The sequence below is a fragment of the Anopheles maculipalpis genome, chromosome 3RL (genome assembly GCF_943734695.1).
Source record: "Anopheles maculipalpis chromosome 3RL, idAnoMacuDA_375_x, whole genome shotgun sequence".
In the NCBI taxonomy this organism is placed as follows: domain Eukaryota; kingdom Metazoa; phylum Arthropoda; class Insecta; order Diptera; family Culicidae; genus Anopheles; species Anopheles maculipalpis.
Genome location: NC_064872.1, coordinates 27,819,357 through 27,839,120, shown reverse-complemented (window position 1 = coordinate 27,839,120; position 19,764 = coordinate 27,819,357). Strand labels below are relative to the sequence as shown.

The following is a 19,764-nucleotide window of genomic DNA, read 5'->3' as shown; positions in this document are numbered from 1 at the left end:
CAAGTGTCGATTTAATGGAATTGCACAAAATTTTGCAAGTCAGCCAGTTTGCCTCGTTTGCACAAGTCATTGTTAATAGGATGTTTCTAGTGCATTATGATCTCAACGGGTGTTATCGATTGTCCTAGGAAGGGTTGCCGAATGCGAGAAAATAATCGTGATGCTCCTTGATATGGTTCGAATAGGGAAGTAGATAGGCTACCCATGGTATGGGTGGCAGATTGCGATAGAACAATTCACAGCGGTGTATGTTTGCTGTAGGACATTCGGAGAGGTATGGATCATGGGATTTTTCTAGCACATCGTGAATTAATATGAGCTATTGATCGTGATTTGATCCTCAAGACTGACTATCTAACTACGTGATCAGCAAGTCTCGTAAGCCATTCGATGGCTGGCGTGACCTAGTAGGTCGTTAAGCCCCCAAATAAAGAAGAAGAAGAAGTTTCTCTGTCAAAACAATAGGAACTAATTATTCCATAATCTATAGTAAAATATCAAGCAAGTTGATTTGATCCAAAAAGATCACTTGCTACTGCATGCAACGTACAAAAACATCACCTACAATAGTCTCGAAATCTCAGACAGTGCTCCAATTTACGTTCTCAATCATCACCTAGCAAATGACCCCGCCGCGGTTAATTGAACTATACTCAAATAGAACCGTGGACGTATCGGGGTATCGCAAGAATTTTACCAAACCAACTGCTGTCATGTACGCATGTACACAAAACCAATGTGCTGTATTTGGTCATGCTTTCGAAGCGTTACCGTTTGGCGTGTTATCGTACGACGCTGTCGCGGGCGACCCTAGTATGGCGATGATTGGTGCATGACTTGCAGCCCTACTTCTGGTTAAAAAAAAAAACAAAAAATAACTCCTATGCTAGTGATTAGAGAGGGTCCCGCACATCAAAGTTCTTATCGGACGCGTTTGTCGTAAATCGCATAGCGCGCTTATCAGATGGATCAACTCATTCAATGCTCAGCATTTTTTCCAGCAATTTCTCGGTATTGGTAGTGATCCAATAAAAAAGTGTACAAAAGCATAAAAATACATCGGCAAAATTTTCTAAAATTTAAGTTTTTCTACGAGTATAGCGACCTAACCACAATGTTAGGGACCTAATAATGTTCTACCGTCGCAAAAACTATGTTAAGGAGTGTACGGCAACCCCTTAGGAACACATACGTTGGAAATCCACCACTCCAACACACATGCAAGAGCATCAAAATCCGCACACATCGATCCCGCAACTAGTCGTCGATACCTTATCGTCCCGATACAAGACCGGTGTCAATTATATTTTAACCCGTGCTGCGTGATCAGGTTGATTCAGTTGGCTAGAATTCTTGCAACGGTGAGGAACTAAAGTTAAGTGCTAAATAGAGGCCGCCGCCGCGAGTGCAATACTGGAACAAGGTGAAGTTAAGTGAGCTACACAGTGAGTGGTTGGAATTTGAAGAATCTGGCATTAGTAAACCGATCGACACAGGAGTGAATAGTTTAGTCAAGTGCATTGAATGGTATTGTTAATGATCTTGCAGCCAGTGTCGGTCCAATGACATTCGAAGAGTTTTGTGGCGGTCCCTTTTGGGTAAGTGTCGATCTGTTGTTAAATTCTATCTGTGTTCTAGTGATAGCTATTGCGTTTTTAGTGAAGCCTTATGATTTTGTGAGATTACGCAATGTTTGACTATTCATTCTTCGAACAGGCTGTTGCACATCTTACCGATCCACACTGCATCACTTTGCTGTGGTATACTAAATTTGGTAATGATAAGAATTTATCTTGAACGGTAGAAGACCCTCCAAAATTTATCGCATTACTTGCGCAGTGAATCATAACACATGTTCTACGTTGTGTCGTTATCGATAATACGTGTCTGCTGGACAGGATTAGTGCATGATGAGGCTTCAAAAATATATCGCTTGTTTGCTTGCGCTGACATGCAAACAACCTGAAAGCTTCCGTGTATCCAGACTAGAAGAAAGAGGATAATTTGTTTTGGGAAGAAAAAAATATTGGATCCTCGCTTCCCACGGTCAATCTAGAGCAAACAATGGGCAATTAATTGGTCGATAAGATACGCGGTGTGAGAAATTTTAAATTTGGTAATAGGACCGTATGATGATCTATTTTTTCTCGCCTTCCTTCCCCTCCAGGACGATGAACTTACGTGGCGAGAGGAGGATCCCGATTTGACATTCTGCTTCCAGCGTATCATACTACAATGGACACCATGCTTCTTTCTGTTCGTCTTCTCCATCTACGAGGTGCTTCGTATCGTGACCAGCCGGTATCGAGACATACCGTGGAATTGGTTCAACATCACGAAGATGATCTTCACCTTCGCCCTGATGGTGATGTCATGGGTAGATCTTGGCGTGGTCGTACAGAACCTGGACGAGCCGGAAGTGTTTGATGTGCAGATACTGGTGGCGATATTCAATGCTCTTGCATACGTAAGTATAACTTCATCGTTCGTTGTAGTGTAATGGCAACATCTCTTATTGATCTCGCTATTTGTCTGCTACAGATCATGGCAATGGCACTGTACTTCTTCTACCGTAAGTACGGTATTCGTAGTACCGGCACGATGTTTATCTTCTGGTTCCTGAAGGCATTCTTCGGGATCATTCAAATGCGTACGGAAGCTATGCTGCACGATGTTCGCGGATCCGGTACGGGAGATTTTGCCGAGTTCCAGTTCGTCAGCTACACGATCCAATACACCTTCACGTGCTGTGTACTACTGTTGGAGCTTTTCCCCGACAAAGAACCACGGTACAGCGAATGGGCCAAGCTAAAGAATCCCAACCCGGAGCTGAGCACCAGCTTCTTCTCTCGACTGTTCTATTTGTACTTCGATTCTTACGCATGGCGTGGATTCCGCAAACCGCTCACCGACGACGACATGTACGATCTGAATCCTGAGGATACATCCCGCGCACTGGTACCTCCCTTCGATAAGTACTGGTTCGAGAGTGTGGAGAAGGGTCGTCGCAAGCAGATGGCAGCCGATAAGAAGGCGGGCAAAACGAACCTTGTGTACAAACCGAATGCAGCTACGAATGGATCGGTGTTGCCAGCGATGGTGAAAGCTTACGGTGGCCCGTTCTGGTTTGCGGGTATGTTGCAGTTTGCCATTTCCGGTCTACAGTTCGCATCACCCTACCTGATGCAGGAAATTATGGCTGTTATTGCGTTGGATGGTCCATTCTGGAAGGGTATGATTATTACGCTGGGACTGTTCCTTACTTCGCTGCTGATTGCTCTATTCAACGGCCAGTACTTTCACCGAACGTTCCTCGTTGGGTTCCGTATTCGAACGGGGTTGATCAGTGCCATCTACAGGAAGGCGTTACGTATTTCTAGCTTCGCAAAGAAAGACACCACCGTGGGAGAAATTGTGAACCTGATGGCCGTCGACGCTCAGCGATTCTTTGAGTTGACGTCCTATCTGCACGTCCTGTGGTCAGCTCCACTGATTATTGCACTTTGCATTTATCTACTGTACGAGCTGCTTGGACCGGCTGTGTTTGCTGGTTTGGGCGTGATGGTGATTATGATCCCGATCACCGGCTTCATTGCTACCCGTATGCGTGATCTGCAGGTGGAGCAGATGGAAATTAAGGACGAACGTGTGAAAAAGATGAACGAAATCCTCGGCGGTATCAAGGTGTTGAAGTTGTACGCGTGGGAACCAAGCTTCCAGGACACAGTTGTGACAGTGCGCAACCAAGAGCTGGACGTGTTGAAGCATGCCGCATACTACGGAGCGGGAACTTACTTCGTCTGGACGATGGCTCCATTCCTGGTAACGCTCGCCTCGTTCGCAGTGTTCGTTATGGTCGACGAAGAAAACATCCTAGATCCGCAGACGGCGTTTGTGGCGTTGGCCTTGTTCAACATTCTTCGCTTTCCGTTGGCCATGTTCCCGATGATGATCACGTTCGCTATGCAAGCCTGGGTATCGATCAAGCGTATCGACAAGTTTATGAACAGTGAAGAGCTTGATCCGAACAACGTAACGCACAACAAGAGTGAAAATGCGTTAGAGTTGAAAGATGGAACATTTTCTTGGGGAGACGATGCACCAACGCTGAAGAACATAAACTTGGCACTTCGTAGAGGCAAGCTGTCGGCTGTCGTTGGAGGTGTTGGTACTGGTAAAAGTTCGTTGATTTCCGCTCTGCTGGGTGAGATGGAAAAGATGAAGGGATCGGTCAATACGGACGGTTCGATCGCGTATGTCCCACAACAAGCCTGGATTCAGAATGCGACGCTACGTGATAACATTCTCTTCGGAAGACCGTTCGACCAGGCAAAGTACGATAAAGTGATCGAATGTTGTGCCTTAAAGCCTGATCTGGAGATGCTTCCGGGTGGAGATACGACCGAGATTGGTGAGAAGGGTATCAACCTTTCGGGAGGACAGAAACAGCGTGTTGCATTGGCGCGTGCAGTGTATGCCGACTCTGAGATCTACCTGTTCGATGATCCACTGAGCGCTGTGGATGCTCACGTAGGAAAACACATATTTGAGCAGGTGATTGGACCATCGGGAATGCTTGTGGGCAAGTCACGCCTGCTAGTCACTCACGGCATCTCGTTCCTTCCGTTTGTGGAAGAAATTTTCGTTATGAAGGATGGAGAGATCTCGGAGAGCGGATCATATCAGTAAGTATGGAAATATTTACAATAATTTGTAGAGTTTCTTAATTGGTAAATATTTCTCCCCTCCCTTTAGAGAACTGCTGGACCAGAAAGGTGCATTCGCCGAGTTCCTCACGCAACACATTCAAGAGATGGACGATGAGGATGAAGACGAGCTGAAATTGATTCAGGAAGCACTTAAAGACGGCGAGGCTAAGAAGATCGTGCAGCGCGCTATGTCGACACGATCCCAACGATCGGGTAGCAGCAATGGCAGTGTTCGTAAGAAGCGTGTTAGCCGAGCTGAATCGCGCAACAGCAACAAACCAAAGGGAGTTGAACCAGTCGCACAGCAATTGTCTGCCGCCACCTTGATCGAGAAGGAAGAATCAGCGACGGGAGCCGTCGGTTACATGGTGTACGTGAAATACTTCAAAGGAATTGGACTATGGCTTGGATTCTGGTCTATATTCTTCAGCGTGATCAATCAGGGCGCCTCTATCTACGCTAACATTTGGCTAACCGATTGGTCTGAGGACCCGGAAGCGGCAACGGATAACTCGGTTCGAGATATGTATCTCGGCGTATACGGTGGCTTGGGAGGAGCACAATCCATTGCTCTTCTGATCGCCTCCATTACACTCGCCCTGGGTTGTGTGCGTGCGGCTCGCGAACTTCACAATAATCTGCTCGAAAGCTCAATGCGAATGCCAATGTCTTTCTTCGACACGACACCCCTGGGCCGTATCATGAATCGCTTCTCGAAGGATGTGGACGTGGTTGACAACATCTTGCCACAATCCATTCGTGCTTGGTTGCTCATGTTCTTCAACGTGGTCGGTGTGTTTGTCGTGATCGGTATCTCAACGCCCGTTTTCTTGGCGGTCGTACCGGCATTCCTTGTGATATACTATCTGATTCAGAAGTTCTACATTGCTACCTCGCGACAGCTGAAACGTCTCGAATCCGTTACACGCAGTCCGATCTACTCACACTTTGGAGAAAGTATCACCGGTCAGAGCACAATCCGTGCGTACGGACAGCAGGATCGATTCATGAACGAATCAGAACAGCGCGTGGACTACAATCAGCTAACGTCTTACCCGAGTATCATTGCTAACCGATGGCTTGCGGTACGACTTGAGCTGGTCGGAGCACTGGTCGTTTTCTTTGCCGCATTGTTCGCTATGGTTGCCCGCGATGACATCGGTCAGGCAACGGTAGGACTTTCGATCAGTTATGCCCTGCAGATATCAGCCACACTCAGTTTCCTCGTGCGTATGACGGCTGAAGTTGAGACGAACATTGTCGCTATTGAACGCTTGGAGGAGTACACAGTGCTACCGCGGGAAGCTGAGTGGCAGAAGGGTACAGTGGACAAGACATGGCCTGCAGAAGGAAAGGTCGAGTTCAAGGACTACCAGATCCGTTACCGCGAGGGTTTGGACTTGGTCATTCGAGGTATCTCGCTCAATGTACGAGGAGGAGAAAAGATTGGTATCGTTGGACGAACTGGAGCAGGAAAGTCCAGCTTAACACTTGGTCTCTTCAGGTACGTAGGGGACAGGAAGTCCTCCAGGTTATTGTCAAAGAATAAACATTAACATTGCATCTGTTTTATTTTTCCAGAATTGTCGAAGCGGCCGGTGGACAAATCATCATCGACGGACACGATATCTCTCAAATGGGACTACACCAGTTGCGTGGTCGGTTGACTATCATTCCTCAGGATCCAGTCCTGTTCTCAGGTACGCTTCGGGCAAACGTGGATCCCTTCAAAAGTTACAGTGACGATCAGGTGTGGAAAGCACTCGAACTATCCCATCTGAAGACATTTGTGAAGGGATTGGCAGCTGGACTGGACCATGAGATCGCTGAGAACGGCGAGAACCTCTCGGTAGGTCAAAGACAGCTGATCTGTTTGGCGCGTGCTGTGCTACGAAAGACGAAGGTGTTGATCTTGGATGAGGCTACGGCGGCCGTAGATCTGGAGACGGATGACTTGATTCAGGTAAGCATAGACTTGGACCTAATCTCTTGAACATAACCCAATTCTGACACGATTTTGTTTCTCATCTACACAGAAAACAATCCGTACGGAGTTCGCCGACTGCACGATTCTCACCATCGCTCATCGACTGAACACGATCCTCGACTCGGACCGTGTACTGGTGCTCGACAAGGGTTTGGTAGCCGAGTGTGACTCACCCCAGAACCTGCTAGCGAACAGAGACTCCATATTCTTTGGCATGGCAAAGAACGCTGGTATTGTAAGCTAGAATCACTGCCAACCCACATCGATGCCTGGTGAATCTCGAATCGATATCGACTCGTCTCGAAAAAGACTTGCATAAATCTGGTCAGAGAATGTCGAAAGATACTACAGCTTCGTCAAATGACAGAACAGGGAAGCGATCGGTTCAGTCCATCCGCGATTGTCGGACTGAAGGTAGAAAAGGCAGCGAAAGCCAATGCCAAAGGCTAATGTCAGTATAGAGAATGGGATGGCAATATTTATTTCAAGCAAAACTATTACGATATTGATTAAATAAAACAAAACTGTAAAACTACCTAGTAGCAATAATTGAATAGTTAACGACTGGATGACGATAAAATGTATACAGAGCATGACAGCCATTGAAGTGACCTTAAGATAACACGTGTTGCTGTTTTTTTTTTTAGCAACGAGCAACTGATAAGATAGCGTTTAATGGCCCGTGTGAACAAAATCTGTACAAGATCGGAGTGAGCAAGTTGACACTTGAGCTAAAAAATGGCTTACTCATGGCAGTATATGAATGAAACATCTGTTGGAAAGGGTGCAGGTTAAGAAAAGTCGAGTCAAGATGATGGAATAGGCTCCATGTGATTGTGTGATGTAATGCGGCAAAGAAGTTGCTGTACTCGTTCTTGACAAATTAACCCTTTACGAGGAATCTCGTGCACAGCCGTGCGAGATCCCGTGTTTTTGTAAGATGCATTCGATAATCTTATCACAACAAAAACACGACCCCGTGTAAATATGTACACAACCCTGGCGCACGCCAACCATGTACGAAGAATGGAGGTAGGCAAGTTCAGCGGCGTCTTCGAATGCCCAGCTAACTCACCCAAACCGATTGTCGAATCGCAGCTGAACTGGGGCAGGTCTTGAGTCTTATCAAACGCACGCCGGCAGAGCTTTGGTCATGCAAACGATTGTGGAGAATGAAGGAAAAAATATACTAGGAGCAAGATTTTGTACTCACAATCACAATCAGTTTGTTTGTTGTGCCACTCTGTGTCGTGGAGAGAGAGAGTGTTTTGAAGTACGTCCGGAGTATAAAATGCGACTGCGAATAGGCAACAATCTTTTAGTTGTGCAGTGGTAAGTGAGTCGTGCAATTAGGTCCACGATGACCTTCGAGGACTTCTGTGGTGGTCCGTTCTGGGACGAGGAGTTCGTATGGGACATAGACAATCCCAACCTGACGTTCTGTTTCCAGCGCGTCATCCTCCAGTGGGTGCCGTGTTTGTTTTTGTTCGTGTTCTCCATCTACGACATCTTGAAGATTACCGAAAGTCGGTACCGAGACATACCATGGAACTGGTACAACCTCTCGAAGATGCTAGTGATATTCCTGCTTATGTGCATGTCCTGGATCGATCTCGGCATGGTGCTGGGCTATCAGGATGAGCAGGGTTTGTACGATGTGCAGATCCTGACGGCCGTGTTTAATGCGCTGGCTTATGTGAGTGATCGCTGAAGTGGTAGTGGATAGTGTGATGTGACGTAATTTGAGTGAAAGTAATATAATGTGTTTGTTCGTTCGTTTCCCTTAGATCGATTTGCTTGTGTTGCTGTTTTTCATGCGAAAGTATGGAGTACGCACGTCGGGTACGATGTTCATGTTTTGGTTCTTGCGAATGTTCTTCGGCATTATTCAGCTTCGTACGGAGGTGCAGGAGAACGATAAGCGACCGAACGCGATAGGCTCCGGTGACACGGTAGACTTTTGGGAGTATCAATACGTCAGTTACATCATCCAGTACTCCTTCATCTGCTTGATGCTTGTGCTGGAGCTGTTCCCTGACAAAGCTCCCAAGATTAGTCACTATCCGAAAACTGAAAACCCTAATCCGGAGCTCAGCTCAAGTTTCTTCTCCAAACTGCTGTTTCTCCACTTCGACGCGTTCGCCTGGAAAGGATTCCGAAATCCTCTTACAGTGGAAGATATGTACGATATAAACCCACAGGATTCAGCACGCGAGTTAGTCCCACCGTTCGACAAGTACTGGAAGCGAAGTGTCGAGAAAGGTCGTAAACAGCAGATGGCTACTGATCGCATGGCGGGTAAACCAGACATCGAGTACAAACCACACTCACCCTCAAACGGATCCGTCCTGTACACAATGCTTCGTGCCTATGGTGGTCCGTTTTGGTTCGCAGGAATGTTACAGCTGGCCATATCGGGGCTCCAGTTCGCCTCACCTTATCTTATGCAGTAAGTACAGAACAACCCGTTCATCGGATCCAACTGTCTGTGTCCGTTATCTTATCGATCGTGTTTCGATTTTTATAGAGCGTTGATGGCAGTTATCGCATTGGATGAACCGCTGTGGAAGGGGTTACTGTTGACTTTTGGATTATTTTTCGCATCCTTGCTACTGGGGCTGTTCAATGGGCAGTATCTTTATTATTGCTTTTTGAGCGGTTTTCGCATCCGGACTGGTCTGATAAGTGCCATCTATCGGAAGGCATTGCGAATTTCGAGCGCAGCCAAGAAAGACACCACCGTCGGGGAGATCGTCAATTTGATGGCTGTTGATGCGCAGAAGTTCTTCGAATTGACTTCCTACTTGCATATCTTATGGTCGGCCCTATTGATAATTGGGTTGTGCTTGTTTTTGTTATACGATATTCTTGGAGTTGCTGTATTTGCCGGACTGGGTGTGATGATACTGATCACCCCTGTATCGGGGGTAGTGGCAGCAAAGCTCAAAACCCACCAAGTAGCTCAGATGAAGCTGAAGGATGAGCGAGTGAAGAAGATGAACGAAATTCTTGGCGGTATTAAGGTGCTGAAGCTGTACGCGTGGGAACCAAGTTTCCAGGATTCCATTTTGTCAGTTCGCGATGAAGAAGTTGGCATCCTGAAGCGAATGGCCTATTATGGAGCAGGAATATTTTTCACCTTTACGATTGCACCATTCCTAACCACTCTTGTGTCATTTGCCGTGTATGTGTTAATGGACGAAAAGAACGTACTTGATCCTCAGACAGCATTCGTGTCGTTGGCCCTGTTCAACATTATGCGGTTTCCTCTGGGAATGTTTCCAATGGTGGTGACATTTGCCATGCAAGCTTGGGTATCCATCAAGCGTATTGATAAGTTCCTGAACAGTGCTGAGCTGGACCCAAATAACGTGACACACAACAAAAGCGATGAAGCACTCACGATCAAGGATGGAACGTTTTCGTGGGGAGACGAGACACCTACGCTGAAGAACATCAATCTCTCGCTTCGTAAGGGACAGCTATCGGCGATTGTTGGTACGGTTGGAACTGGTAAGAGTTCACTGATATCAGCCCTGCTAGGTGAGATGGAGAAGATAAGTGGTGATGTGAATACAGATGGTTCAATCGCGTATGTCCCACAACAAGCCTGGATTCAGAATGCGACGCTACGTGATAACATTCTCTTCGGAAGTCCGTTCGACCAGGCAAAGTACGATAAAGTGATCGAATGTTGTGCCTTAAAGCCTGATCTGGAGATGCTTCCGGGTGGAGATACGACCGAGATTGGTGAGAAGGGTATCAACCTTTCGGGAGGACAGAAGCAGCGTGTTGCATTAGCGCGTGCAGTGTATGCCGACTCTGAGATCTACCTGTTCGATGATCCACTGAGCGCTGTGGATGCTCACGTAGGAAAACACATATTTGAGCAGGTGATTGGACCATCGGGAATGCTTGTGGGCAAGTCACGCCTGCTAGTCACACATGGCATCTCGTTCCTTCCGTTTGTGGAGGACATACTAGTCTTAAAGGATGGAGAGATCTCGGAGAGCGGATCATACCAGTAAGTTAAGCAGTAGTAGATTGCTTTCAAGTATTCATCTAAAATAATCATTTCTTTACAGACAACTTATTGATCAGAAGGGTGCATTTGCTGAGTTCCTTAACCAACATATACAGGAACTAGATGATGAAGACGAAGGTAAGAGTGTCAGTGTGTACCACTAATATAATCTGTTACACTGTAGAATTCATTTGTTTCTGCAGAAATATCATTGATACAGGAAACGCTGAAGGATGATGCTGCTGCGCATGTTATTCAACGTGCCCTTTCAGTTCGGTCCAACCGATCGGGTGGGAGCAATGGAAGTGTACATAAAAAACCAGTTAGTCGTCAAGTATCGAAGCAAAGTCTTCATGACAAATCTACCATTTTCACTGCAAAGAAAGCCAATTTGATCGGTGTTGAAGAATCAGCAACGGGAGCTGTTACCTGGTTGGTGTACAAAAAGTACATCAAATCGATCGGCTTCCAGTTTGGCTTTGGATCCGTTCTGTTCACAGCGATCAATCAAGGTAGCGGGATCTTTTCGAACTTGTGGCTCACCGATTGGTCTGAGGATCCCAAAGCGGCAACAGATACCTCGGTGCGTGATATGTATCTCGGTGTGTACGGTGCTATGGGAGGAGCGCAATCGATTGCTCTGTTCGTCGCCGCACTACTTATCTCACTGGGCTGTCTGAAGGCAGCTAAAGAGTCTCACAACAAGCTGCTGGAGAGTTCTCTACGAATGCCGATGTCGTTCTTCGACACGACGCCCTTGGGGCGAATAATCAATCGCTTCTCGAAGGACGTCGATGTGGTGGACAACGTGCTTCCGGTGACGTTCAGAGCTTGGCTGCTGTTCCTGTTCAATGTGATCGGTGTGTTCATCGTGATCGGTATCTCTACTCCGATCTTCCTTGCGATCGTACCACCACTGATGGTGATATACTACTTTGTGCAACGGTTCTACATTGACACTTCTCGTCAGCTGAAGCGATTGGAATCAGTCACACGCAGTCCGATCTACTCACACTTTGGAGAGAGTATCGGTGGACAGTCAACAATCCGAGCTTATGGACAGCAGGACCGTTTCACACAGGAATCAGAACGAAGGGTGGATTACAATCAACTCGTATCGTATCCAACGATTGTTGCTAATCGTTGGCTTAGTGTACGATTGGAGCTCATTGGGAGCTTCGTAGTCTTGTTTGCAGCCCTATTCGCTATTCTGGCTCGGGACACCATTGGCCAGGCAATGGTGGGAGTTTCCATCAGTTACGCACTGCAAATATCTCACAATCTAAGTTTTCTCGTGCGTATGACGGCTGAAGTTGAGACGAACATCGTAGCTGTGGAAAGATTGGAGGAGTACACTGTGTTACCGCGGGAAGCTGAGTGGCAGAAGGGTACAGTGGACAAGACATGGCCTGCAGAAGGAAAGGTCGAGTTCAAGGACTACCAGATCCGTTACCGCGAGGGTTTGGACTTGGTCATTCGAGGTATCTCGCTCAATGTACGAGGAGGAGAAAAGATTGGTATCGTTGGACGAACTGGAGCAGGAAAGTCCAGCTTAACACTTGGTCTCTTCAGGTACGTAGGGGACAGGAAGTCCTCCAGGTTATTGTCAAAGAATAAGCATTAACATTGCATCTGTTTCATTTTTCCAGAATTGTCGAAGCGGCCGGTGGACAAATCATCATCGACGGACACGATATCTCTCAAATGGGACTACACCAGTTGCGTGGTCGGTTGACTATCATTCCTCAGGATCCAGTCCTGTTCTCAGGTACGCTTCGGGCAAACGTGGATCCCTTCAAAAGTTACAGTGACGATCAGGTGTGGAAAGCACTCGAGCTATCCCATCTGAAGACATTTGTGAAGGGATTGGCTGCTGGACTAGAACATCCGATAGCCGAGAACGGCGAGAACCTCTCGGTAGGTCAAAGACAGCTGATCTGTTTGGCGCGTGCTGTGCTACGAAAGACGAAGGTGTTGATCTTGGATGAGGCTACGGCGGCCGTAGATCTGGAGACGGATGACTTGATTCAGGTAAGCATAGACTTGGACTTAATCTCTTGAACATAACCCAATTCTTCTTTCACATCTACACAGAAAACAATCCGTACGGAGTTCGCCGACTGCACGATCCTCACCATCGCTCATCGACTGAACACAATCCTCGACTCGGACCGTGTACTGGTGCTCGACAAGGGTTTGGTAGCCGAGTGTGACTCACCCCAGAACCTGCTAGCGAACAGAGACTCCATATTCTTTGGTATGGCGAAAAATGCTGGCATCGTTACCTGATATACTTAACTGCATTACTAAATGGTATTATAGAGGCTACGTAGACACACTAGTTTTGACAATAAAATGATTTAAATGTAATAACCCTATCGTGTTACTGTTGTCCGTAATTTTTGTTTGTTATCAGTTTAATTCCTGTGGGTTCCTCGTTTTGAGCAGGTAATAACCGCTTGATTTAACAGCGTGTGAATATGAGTAGTCTAATTTTAGTACCTTAGCAATCATGGTTTGACTGATCACTTGTCACCGTTGACAGGTTTTTATTTTGTGTGACACAGAAGACTCAAACCCTTGCGCGTTGCTTAAAATTGCCGGGACAATGACTGTTACAAACAGCTTCAAGTTACAGTAACCCGTGTCGACCCCCCATGTTCTCAGATAAGTAACGATTATTCAGAGAGCTTAATATGGATAACAAGAAATGACGCAATCAATGAGCCGATTGTCATTGTTTTCAAATGGCGTCAAGGATTTTATTTTAATGATGTTATCACATGCCATTTACCAAAAATTTGCAACTCATTATTGAAGTATCGAGCTAGATAGTTCAATAAACACTATTTGTTCTTTGTCCGATATGACAATGTGGTCATTTAACGATTACAGACCGATCGGCAGATAAGTCGAGCCCTTCTATTTGCTGGTGGGTCATGTGATAAGCAACCGCGGTGGAGTCACGTTTTCGACGTACTCTTGGGCAGGTTGCCCCCGACCGAGCGTAGAACATTGTTGTAACTTCTGGTTTACAAATATCCAATTATAGTTGCACGATGGCTCGTATCAGCGAGAGTGCCAGTTATCGTACAAGTACACTTGCGATGGTTTTATACAGCACATCGTGATCGGTTGTAGTGGTGCGCAAGTAACCTGTTGAGAGGTATTTCCGATAACAGTGCGTGGCTAGCTTCTTCGGCGAGCTGGATCGGTGGAACTCCCGATTGTCCCGAAACAATTATCAACACCATCATCATCAGCATCATCGGCGCGCGTTCATCTCGTGATAGACGCTCGAGTATCTCATCGTGACACAGCGAAAGTGTGCCCCCACGCTTATCGGATTCCCTTGTAGGGAAGATGAATTATTGCAAGGTAACATCTATTCGCCAATCAATACTGTTCATCGCCCGATGACTCGCCACTGAAGCGGTATAACGCTGTTGTGCTATCGCATGCAATTGTACGCACGGCGGCGACGACGTATACGACGACCAGTATCGGGACAATAAAAGTGAACGATAAGGGGTACCCGTTGCCAATCCGAATGGGTGTATAAAACGGTACCGATTACCGGGTGGAGGGTTTCAGTCTCGACGTAACAGTGCTCTTGTACGGTCGACAATAGTGCGCTGAAGTGACGTGTTTGCCATAAGCAAAAGGTCCACGATGACCTTCGAGGACTTCTGTGGTGGTCCGTTCTGGGACGAGGAGTTCGTATGGGACATAGACAATCCCAACCTGACGTTCTGTTTCCAGCGCGTCATCCTCCAGTGGGTGCCGTGTTTGTTTCTGTTCGTGTTCTCCATCTACGACATCTTGAAGATTACCGAAAGTCGGTACCGAGACATACCATGGAACTGGTACAACCTCTCGAAGATGCTAGTGATATTCCTGCTTATGTGCATGTCCTGGATCGATCTCGGCATGGTGCTGGGCTATCAGGATGAGCAGGGTTTGTACGATGTGCAGATCCTGACGGCCGTGTTTAATGCGCTGGCTTATGTGAGTGATCGCTGAAGTGGTAGTGGATAGTGTGATGTGACGTAATTTGAGTGAAAGTAATATAATGTGTTTGTTCGTTCGTTTCCCTTAGATCGATTTGCTTGTGTTGCTGTTTTTCATGCGAGAGTATGGAGTACGCACGTCGGGTACGATGTTCATGTTTTGGTTCTTGCGAATGTTCTTCGGCATTATTCAGCTTCGCACGGAGGTGCAGGAGAACGATAAGCGACCGAACGCGATAGGCTCCGGTGACACGGTAGACTTTTGGGAGTATCAATACGTCAGTTACATCATCCAGTACTCCTTCATCTGCTTGATGCTTGTGCTGGAGCTGTTCCCTGACAAAGCTCCCAAGATTAGTCACTATCCAGAGTCGAAGAAACCGAACCCGGAGCTCAGCTCAAGTTTCTTCTCCAAACTCCTGTTCCTGTACTTTGATTCGTTCGCCTGGAAAGGATTCCGTAAACCACTCACCATGGAAGAGATGTATGACATCAACCCTCAGGACACGTCAAGCGAGCTGGTTCCTCCCTTTGACAAGTACTGGGACATGAGCGTCGTTAGTGGGCGCAAAAAACAGATCGCCGCCGACAAAAAGGCCGGAAAAACGAACATCGAGTACAAACCACACTCCGAAACGAACGGATCATCCCTGTACGCGATGGTACGGGCATACGGTGCACCATTTTGGTTCGCGGGAATGCTACAACTGGCGATATCCGGACTCCAGTTCGCCTCGCCTTATCTCATGCAGTATGTCACGCTTCGTCACCCTCGTCTTTGATAACGTGACGTCAATCTAATCGATTGTGTTTATTTATTTCTTTTTCGATACTTCTCGCTTTGCAGAGAAATGATGGCGGTTATTGCACTGGATGGTCCTGTGTGGAAGGGTTTGTTGTTAACGTTCGCATTGTTTGCTGCGTCGCTGCTGCTGGCTCTACTTAACGGCCAGTACTACTACAACACCTTCCTGAGCGGATTCCGCATCCGTACCGGGCTGGTGAGTGCGATATACCGGAAGGCATTGCGAATTTCGAGCGCAGCCAAGAAAGACACCACCGTCGGTGAGATCGTCAATCTGATGGCAGTGGATGCGCAACGATTCTTCGAACTTACGTCGTACATGCACATCCTATGGTCGGGAGTGTTGATCATCGCACTATGTGTGTACCTCCTGTACGATATTCTGGGTGCGGCTGTATTTGCCGGACTGGGTGTAATGATCCTGATCACCCCTGTGTCTGGTGTGATTGCAACGAAGATGCGTGATGCTCAGGTTGCTCAGATGAAGATCAAGGATGATCGTGTGAAGAAAATGAACGAAATCCTCGGTGGCATTAAGGTGTTGAAGCTGTACGCTTGGGAACCCAGCTTCCAAGATTCCATTTTAACCGTGCGTAAGGAGGAAATCGGAATTCTGAAACGCATGGCCTATTATGGAGCTGGTATCTACTTTACGTTCACTATTGCGCCATTCCTGGTTACGCTCGTGTCATTCGCTGTATACGTGCTTATGGATGAGGAAAACATTTTGGATCCACAGACTGCGTTCGTGTCGCTAGCCCTATTCAATATTCTTCGTTTCCCGCTCGGTATGCTTCCCATGATGGTGACGTTTTCCATGCAAGCTTGGGTATCGGTGAAGCGTATCGATAAGTTCCTGAACAGTGCTGAGCTGGATCCCAGCAATGTGACCAACCACAAGAGCGATGAAGCACTCACGATCAAGGATGGAACGTTTTCGTGGGGAGACGAAACACCTACGCTGAAGAACATCAATCTCTCGCTTCGTAAGGGACAACTATCGGCGATTGTTGGTACGGTTGGAACTGGTAAAAGTTCACTGATCTCAGCCCTGCTGGGTGAGATGGAGAAGATAAGTGGAGTGGTAAATACGGACGGATCAATCGCGTATGTCCCACAACAAGCCTGGATTCAGAATGCGACGCTACGTGATAACATTCTCTTCGGTAAAGCATTTGATCAGAAGAAATACGACAACGTGATCGAATGTTGTGCCTTAAAGCCTGATCTGGAGATGCTTCCTGGTGGAGATACGACCGAGATTGGTGAGAAGGGTATCAACCTTTCGGGAGGACAGAAACAGCGTGTTGCATTGGCGCGTGCAGTGTATGCCGACTCTGAGATCTACCTGTTCGATGATCCTCTGAGCGCTGTGGATGCTCACGTAGGAAAACACATATTTGAGAAGGTGATTGGACCATCGGGAATGCTAGTGGGTAAATCGCGTCTCCTGGTTACACACGGTATTTCCTACTTGCCGTTTGTGGAGAACATTTTTGTCGTTAAGGATGGAGAGATCTCGGAGAGCGGATCATACCAGTAAGTTTGAATAGTGTTTAGGCTTTTGAACAATAATATCGTAACGATTTTCGTTCAATTTAGGCAACTACTTGATCAGAAGGGTGCATTCGCCGAGTTCCTCACGCAACACATCCAAGAGCTGGACGAAGCCGATGAGGACGGTAGGTTGATGACGGTAGATGCACGTAAAAGAATGTAGTTTAATCTGACTTCTTCCTCTACAGAACTCATACAAACGTTTAACCTTACTATTTCCTCACCAGAAATTAAACTAATCCAAGAATCACTCAAGGATGAAACGGCCAAACGTATTGTGGAACGCTCGCTGTCAGTGACATCTGGTCGATCCGCCGGCAGTAACGGTAGTCAGCGTAAGAAGCGCATCAGCCGCCAAGAGTCCAAGGCAAGCGCCAAAAAGGAGGATCCCATTATACAGAATCTGGACAAGGCGACACTGATCGAAAAGGAAGAATCTGCTACCGGCGCTGTAACGTGGGCTGTTTACAAGAAATACGTCACCGCCATCGGGTTTCAGTTCGGGTTCTGGTCGGTGGTGTTTAGCGCAATCAATCAAGGTAGCGGTATTTACTCGAGCATGTGGCTTACCGATTGGTCCGAAGATCCAGAAGCCATCACTGACACATCGGTGCGTGATATGTATCTCGGTGTATATGGCGCTCTGGGAGGAGTTCAATCGATCGCTCTGTTCATTGGATCGGTCTTGCTGGCACTTGGATGTTTGAAGGCAGCCGAAGAATCACACAACAAGCTGCTGGAGAGCTCCATGCATATGCCGATGTCCTTCTTCGATACGACGCCACTTGGACGTATCATTAATCGATTTTCAAAAGATGTGGACGTAGTGGACAACATTCTACCGGCGACAATCCGCGCCTGGTTGTTGATGTTGTTCAGTGTCATCGGTGTGTTCATCGTGATCGGTATCTCTACTCCGATCTTCCTTGCGATAGTACCACCGCTGATGGTGATCTACTACTTCGTACAGCGGTTCTATATCGAAACGTCGCGACAGTTGAAGCGATTGGAGTCCGTCACAAGAAGTCCAATCTACTCACACTTCGGAGAGAGTATCGGTGGACAGTCAACGATCCGAGCCTATGCTCAGCAGGAACGGTTCATCAAGGAGTCAGAGTATCGAGTGGACTACAATCAACTTGTGACTTATCCCACTATTCTAGCCAACCGTTGGTTGGGTGTTCGGTTGGAAATCATCGGAAGTTTGGTGATTTTGTTTGCGGCCCTGTTCGCTATCCTGGCTCGTGACACCATTGGTCAGGCAACGGTTGGACTCTCGATCAGTTATGCGTTACAGATTTCCAATGTGTTGAGTTTCCTCGTGCGTATGACGGCTGAAGTGGAGACGAACATTGTCGCTATTGAACGTTTGGAGGAGTACACTGTACTACCACGGGAAGCTGAGTGGCAGAAGGGTACAGTGGACAAAGCATGGCCTGCAGAAGGAAAGGTCGAGTTCAAGGACTACCAGATCCGTTATCGCGAGGGTTTGGACTTGGTCATTCGAGGTATCTCGCTTGGAGTTCGGGGAGGAGAAAAGATTGGTATCGTTGGACGAACTGGAGCAGGAAAGTCCAGCTTAACACTTGGTCTCTTCAGGTATGGTATAGGTTTTAAGTTTTCAGGAACATATTAAAATATTGTTTTCTTGTGCTTCTTTCAGAATTGTCGAAGCGGCCGGTGGACAAATCATCATCGACGGACTTGACATCTCCAAAATGGGACTGCATCAGCTCCGTAGTCGGTTGACCATCATTCCTCAGGATCCAGTCCTATTCTCCGGTACTCTTCGGATGAACGTGGATCCCTTCAATAACTTCAGCGATGATCAGGTGTGGAAGGCACTCGAGCTATCCCATCTGAAGGCATTCGTGAAGGGTCTTACTGCGGGCCTGGAACACGAGATCGCTGAGAACGGTGAGAATCTTTCGGTTGGACAGAGACAACTCGTCTGCTTAGCTCGAGCCATCCTTCGAAAAACGAAGGTGTTGATCTTGGATGAGGCTACGGCGGCCGTAGATCTGGAGACGGATGACTTGATTCAGGTAAGCATAGTCTTAGCTAGGATCTACTCAGAAAGTTGTAATAAAATTTCTTATTCTTTACCATCACAGAAAACAATCCGTACGGAGTTCGCCGAGTGTACGATCCTCACCATCGCTCATCGACTGAACACGATCCTCGACTCGGACCGTGTGCTGGTACTCGACAAGGGTTTGGTAGCCGAGTGTGACTCACCTCAAAACTTGCTAGCGAACAGAGACTCGATATTCTTCAGTATGGCAAAGAACGCTGGTATAGTAAGCTAATAATCGACCCATACTTCGGTGCAGTGTGTGTTCAACTAGCATAAGAAGATCCATTTTGTATGTAAGTGTTAATAGTTTAGCGTGTTTTTACGTACTTCTACGTCATTAACTTAAGCACGAGCAGTGCCATCGAAACCAAATAAAGTTTCCAAAAAACCTACACCTTTGCTGAAATTGTTTATCTTTATGTGCTCAGCACTTAGATTAGCACATGGCAGACAACCATTATCGAGCACGATACGAAATTATACGACAACCCATTTGTTTGGGCATTTACGACTTGTTGGCAAGATTACAACAACCTACGCAAAGCCGATAACGGTTTGTGCCGGTTTTCTTTTTTGTTGCTTCTTAAAATTTTGT

The 19,764-nt window shown here is 46.9% G+C and overlaps 2 protein-coding genes across 6 annotated transcripts; both read left to right on the top strand.

Annotated features, from left to right (window-relative positions):
* The first annotated feature begins 1,486 nt into the window (after positions 1 to 1,486).
* Positions 1,487 to 13,079, top strand: LOC126563822 (multidrug resistance-associated protein 1-like). 3 transcript variants are annotated; one of them, XM_050220582.1, is made up of 6 exons: positions 1,487 to 1,598; positions 2,168 to 2,467; positions 2,542 to 4,685; positions 4,756 to 6,213; positions 12,370 to 12,751; positions 12,815 to 13,079. In XM_050220582.1, the coding sequence occupies exons 1-6, from the start codon at positions 1,563 to 1,565 to the stop codon at positions 13,007 to 13,009; spliced, it is 4,515 nt and encodes a 1,504-aa protein (XP_050076539.1). In that variant the 5' UTR covers positions 1,487 to 1,562; the 3' UTR covers positions 13,010 to 13,079. The 3 variants fall into 3 exon arrangements, with proteins under 3 accessions (XP_050076539.1, XP_050076540.1, XP_050076538.1); XM_050220583.1 differs by lacking the exon at positions 12,370 to 12,751 and adding an exon at positions 6,291 to 6,672; XM_050220581.1 differs by lacking the exons at positions 12,370 to 12,751; positions 12,815 to 13,079 and adding exons at positions 6,291 to 6,672; positions 6,746 to 7,078.
* Positions 13,080 to 14,271: 1,192 nt separating this feature from the next.
* LOC126563812 (multidrug resistance-associated protein 1-like) lies at positions 14,272 to 19,545 on the top strand. Of its 3 annotated transcripts, none has more exons than XM_050220562.1 (7): positions 14,276 to 14,728; positions 14,820 to 15,481; positions 15,578 to 17,074; positions 17,138 to 17,217; positions 17,281 to 18,691; positions 18,756 to 19,137; positions 19,207 to 19,545. In XM_050220562.1, the coding sequence occupies exons 1-7, from the start codon at positions 14,393 to 14,395 to the stop codon at positions 19,399 to 19,401; spliced, it is 4,563 nt and encodes a 1,520-aa protein (XP_050076519.1). In that variant the 5' UTR covers positions 14,276 to 14,392; the 3' UTR covers positions 19,402 to 19,545. The 3 variants fall into 3 exon arrangements, with proteins under 3 accessions (XP_050076518.1, XP_050076519.1, XP_050076520.1); XM_050220563.1 differs by having other exon boundaries at positions 14,277 to 14,728; positions 17,320 to 18,691; XM_050220561.1 differs by having other exon boundaries at positions 14,272 to 14,728; positions 17,320 to 18,691; positions 18,756 to 19,545.
* Positions 19,546 to 19,764: the final 219 nt, after the last annotated feature.

Excerpts from the sequence above, each read along its gene's own strand:
- LOC126563822 (XM_050220582.1), top strand. The coding sequence starts at position 1,563 with ATGACATTCGAAGAGTTTTGTGGCGGTCCCTTTTGG. Across the intron at positions 1,599-2,167 it reads TTTGTGGCGGTCCCTTTTGG|GACGATGAACTTACGTGGCG; the intron begins GTAAGTGTCGAT and ends CTTCCCCTCCAG. Across the intron at positions 6,214-12,369 it reads TTAACACTTGGTCTCTTCAG|AATTGTCGAAGCGGCCGGTG; the intron begins GTACGTAGGGGA and ends TCATTTTTCCAG.
- LOC126563812 (XM_050220561.1), top strand. The coding sequence starts at position 14,393 with ATGACCTTCGAGGACTTCTGTGGTGGTCCGTTCTGGGACGAGGAGTTC. Across the intron at positions 15,482-15,577 it reads GCCTCGCCTTATCTCATGCA|AGAAATGATGGCGGTTATTG; the intron begins GTATGTCACGCT and ends CTCGCTTTGCAG. Across the intron at positions 18,692-18,755 it reads TTAACACTTGGTCTCTTCAG|AATTGTCGAAGCGGCCGGTG; the intron begins GTATGGTATAGG and ends TGCTTCTTTCAG.